This window comes from Drosophila sulfurigaster, chromosome 2R (assembly GCF_023558435.1).
Source record: "Drosophila sulfurigaster albostrigata strain 15112-1811.04 chromosome 2R, ASM2355843v2, whole genome shotgun sequence".
NCBI classification, from domain to species: Eukaryota; Metazoa; Arthropoda; class Insecta; order Diptera; family Drosophilidae; genus Drosophila; species Drosophila sulfurigaster.
In genome coordinates this window covers 3,002,892-3,007,133 of record NC_084882.1, presented here as the reverse complement: position 1 = coordinate 3,007,133, position 4,242 = coordinate 3,002,892, and the positions used below count along the sequence as shown (strand labels likewise).

Below are 4,242 nucleotides of genomic sequence, written 5' to 3'. Positions count from 1 at the left end.
TCTCAAATTATATCTTCCTCAACTTTGTCAAATTTAAAATAGTTTTCCATTTTACAAGTACGCATACAGTTTTTTAAATTGTTTGCCAACTCATGTTTACATTTGAACAGCTGGCATTTCAGAGCGGATAAATTATGAAGGGTCCCGCTGTCCATACTTTTCGGTTCTTGGAGGTGGAAACGCCAAAACGGTACTTGGACGAACTAAAGAACTGAGTGGTAGTGGAAATGGGGCATTAATCATAATATCATAATAAACGCAAAAATAAAAAATATATATGTGCGTCAAGATAGCTCCGCAACTTTAGCGTCACATATCGATAAAAAAATATCGGCTAAAAAAAACTTTTTATTTTCGTCTTTTTACGTGGTATTTAAACTAAAATTAAAAAAGTTTGAATGCAAAACAATAGAAAATTAAATTATCTTTCTATTAAATCCATGTTCGTCAAATTTCATGCAGTATTTATGCAGTATTATGCACTATCACTATGAACATATGTATATTAGAGCATAATTGAAGAGCTATATTATGACTGCAACTCTTATGAATTTACATATATATATATATATATATATTCAATTATGCTCTAACTATGTTCATAGTTTTATAATTATTCAAAATGATTGCCCTGCAGTTCTGAGCGCTAGTTCGTTGCTGGGGAAATAAGCACATACTAGCAGACCACCACTACTTACAAAGTGGCACCTAGCAACGCGTTCTTTAATTTCCGTTTTTGTATGAAATGTACCCATGTAGTGATCGGCGAGGTAAGTACTTACCCATGGCCAATCGACACCTCCAGTTCTGATGGGTAGATAGTTATGTTCCAGAGTTGCCACCAAGTTCATAAAGGGTGGCCCAACTTTCGGCCGTAACACGTGTTGCCACCATTGTAATATTATTTTGGCAATAATCACAAGAAGAATTGAATTTTCTCGAAAACGGCTTAACCGATTTGAATAAAACAAAAAGCAAAATATTTATCTATTTGATTCGAATAGAATGAAATAGCGCGACATGGCCAATAAGTTGGGGATATATATGGGTAATAAATATGATAAATAGGTATGTACATGATCGCCATTTTTTAAATTTGGCAACGCTTTGACTACTTTAGGTATTGCGCAAAAATTCAAAAATGTGTACTATTCTACTAAAATGCGATTTTCTCGAAAAGGAAAATCACGATTTGAATAAAACAAATTGCAAAGCATTCGAATTTTTTATGTTTATATTATAACAATGCGCGCCTTCTCAGACAAAGTCTAGGAGAGCGTATAATCGAAAAATGTAGATGTTATTTTGAATTTTCTCGGAAACTATGATAATTTGCTATGTAGTATATATTGGGAAATGATACATATGTTAATTATCTATTTTTTAAAGTATTGACCAATTATGTACATAGTCAAAATGTTGAAAAATCTGCAAAACAAAAATTCGACGCTAACTTTTTACTAGCTTCGCAGATGTTAAGCGTTGCCATGCCAAATTGAAATTTATTTGTAATTTTCGCAATAATCACAAAAATTGAATTTTCTCGAAAACGGCTTAACCGATTTGAATAAAACAAAAAGCAAAATATTTATCTATTTGATTCGAATAGAATGAAATAGCGCGACATGGCCTATAAGTTCTGCAAATATTAAGAATAATTTGATGATAGCGTTAACATAAAAGTTTTGCCGCTAACAGTGATCAAGTAAACTGCAAAATTACGATTTAAATAAGAATATTTAATTGCGTATATTTATTAATTATAACAAAGTAATATATATATAAATAGAGTATTTAAATGTAATTTTAAATTATAGTAATATTTGTTTCATTTAGTTATTTTCTGCAAGTATTTGAAGTCCCGCCAAAGTCCAAATGGTGTTATTTAACACTGACTGGTTCCATGCTGGTTCCAGTGATTTTGCACCTGCGAAATGAACTTGTTTTTGCGGGTTAGGAAAAGGTCAATTTTCTCAAAAGCAGAAAATTGGATTGCAACCAAAATTGCTATATATCTTCCTTATAGTTGTATCTACGAAAGTATAATGTGCGCTATGGCCGACAAGAAAGTCAAAAAAAAGTTACGGTCATTAATCGGTAGCGATTTTTTGTGCTCTAAGGTTATCGATCTCAAAACGAAAAGTTTTAAAATTATGAATTTTTGAGGGTATATTTATAAAACAATACTCTATAACTTGTTATAAGCCGATTTGGCCGACAACTCGTCAAAGCCGAGATGTTGCTACCCCAATTTTTCAATCACGATTTTAGTGCATAAATACTGCATGAAATTTGACGAACATGGATTTAAAAGAAAGATAATTTAATTTTCTATTGTTTTGCATTCAAACTTTTTTAATTTTAGTTTAAATACCACGTAAAAAGACGAAAATAAAAAGTTTTTTTTAGCCGATATTTTTTTATCGATATGTGACGCTAAAGTTGCGGAGCTATCTTGACGCACATAAAATATATAAGATAATTTATTTTCAATATGTTGCTATACCATAGCTAAAGTTATCGATATTTTGAAATTCATGTATCAAAACATACCAAGAAGCGTGCATCTCTAGTCGATTAGTTTCGCTAAACTAGAAAGTAAATATTTCTACACATTTATTAGCCATGGAAGAAAACGTGTGTGATTTAGAAGCAAAATTAAGTCATGCTCGTCAGTCGTTGACAATTTTAAATGATAACATTCGGCGATTTGTTGGTCGTGGTCTTAAGGATTCCAGGTTTTTATTTTAAATTTTCTCATGCATATACGTGTTTACTTGTACATACAAATATGTTAATAGGAATTTGTTTCTAGAGTGGACAGATATAATCCTGACAGCGGAACTTCTAAGAGAAATGAATCAAATTACGACCGAAATGTGCCACGCAAGGATATGACTTTGAGGACGAATAGGCGGATACACGATTCAAAAATCGTAGTAAATCGACCCTCTAAAGAAGAGGATGAAGATGCGTCAATATGGCTGCCAACTCCAAGAATAAATTCACGGGTAATTCGGGAATTACCTTCTAGAGAAGAGATTGTTGAAGCTCAAGGCATTGATTCAGAATCAAGAGCTCGAAATCGACGTATGTTTGGTTCGCTCTTGGGTACATTACAAAAATTCTGTCAAGAGGAATCAAGATTACGAAAAACCGAAGATAAAAAGGCTCAGATTGAAAAGAAGTTGGAGAAACAACAATTACAAGAAAGAGAACTATTGCAAAAGGAACGCAATTCATTATATTTAGATAGGAAGCGCAAACAACTTGAAATCAAATGTCTTGAAAATAAAATGGCTAGAGTAAAGGATTTCAAAACTTGGGAGCACTCAATGAACAATCAAAAAAACCAAATACAAACAAAAAGCAAGCCGCATCTACTCTTTCAACCCAGATTAAACACACCGCACACCGAACAGTTAATTTTAAAACGAAAAATCGAACTGGATTCCTTAATTGAGCGACGCCGCTTGAACTTGCAAGCTGAACTAAGAGAAATCGAATACACTAATAATATGGAGGAAGACGAGTACGGATTAGATGACAGCAGCAACAGTAACTTTTACGATGCAGGCAAACAAGTAAATGAATCGAATATAAAAACGCTGCTGGCTGACAATTCTGAAAAATCAAATCACAATTGGTTGACGCTTGAAGAATGATGTGCAAATTATTCGTTTTTCTTAGTATTGCGATTATTAGTTAATGCCGATATGTGCTTAACTTTTTTCGATGTCGCTAGACTTATATTTTAAAAATAGAATAAAAGTTAAGTTGGACCAAAGTAAATGTAATATTCTTTAATTCATTTCGCATACCTCAAGGCCCTTTTAACTATTCATATGTAGAGTAGCAAGTAGCTGTGAATATGTACATGTTTGTGACGTATCCAATTCCGTTATTCTATGGAGTTCCCAATTCTCTAAAAGCTGTTGTGTCCGTTCTATTACTTATTCTGAGTAAAATTTCTGCTAAAATTAATTGTAGAACGTCAAAATCACAAGTAACCGCCAAGCCTTAGCACATAATATACATACATATTTATATTCAAGTCGGTGTAATACATTTTCAAGCTGTTAAAGTACAATATACCGCGCTCCACATTTGCATTTGATCAGATTTTTTTTTTGCATTTGAAATTGCAAATGCACTCACTTCAATATCTACATACATATGTCTATGGCTTTAAGCTTTTGAAATTTAAATTGTTTTCTTATGTCAGAAAACGCTTACACGTGC

At 32.5% G+C, this 4,242-nt stretch overlaps 1 protein-coding gene across 2 annotated transcripts; it reads left to right on the top strand.

The window, feature by feature from the left end:
• The first annotated feature begins 2,542 nt into the window (after window positions 1-2,542).
• On the top strand, window positions 2,543-3,792 carry LOC133837759 (pinin). 2 transcript variants are annotated; one of them, XM_062268616.1, is made up of 2 exons: window positions 2,543-2,738; window positions 2,816-3,792. In XM_062268616.1, the coding sequence occupies exons 1-2, from the start codon at window positions 2,626-2,628 to the stop codon at window positions 3,663-3,665; spliced, it is 963 nt and encodes a 320-aa protein (XP_062124600.1). In that variant the 5' UTR covers window positions 2,543-2,625; the 3' UTR covers window positions 3,666-3,792. The 2 variants fall into 2 exon arrangements, with proteins under 2 accessions (XP_062124600.1, XP_062124601.1); XM_062268617.1 differs by having other exon boundaries at window positions 2,604-2,738; window positions 2,802-3,792.
• The last annotated feature ends 450 nt before the right edge of the window (window positions 3,793-4,242 follow it).

Excerpts from the sequence above, each read along its gene's own strand:
- LOC133837759 (XM_062268616.1), top strand. The coding sequence starts at position 2,626 with ATGGAAGAAAACGTGTGTGATTTAGAAGCAAAATTAAGTCATGCTCGT. Across the intron at positions 2,739-2,815 it reads CGTGGTCTTAAGGATTCCAG|AGTGGACAGATATAATCCTG; the intron begins GTTTTTATTTTA and ends ATTTGTTTCTAG.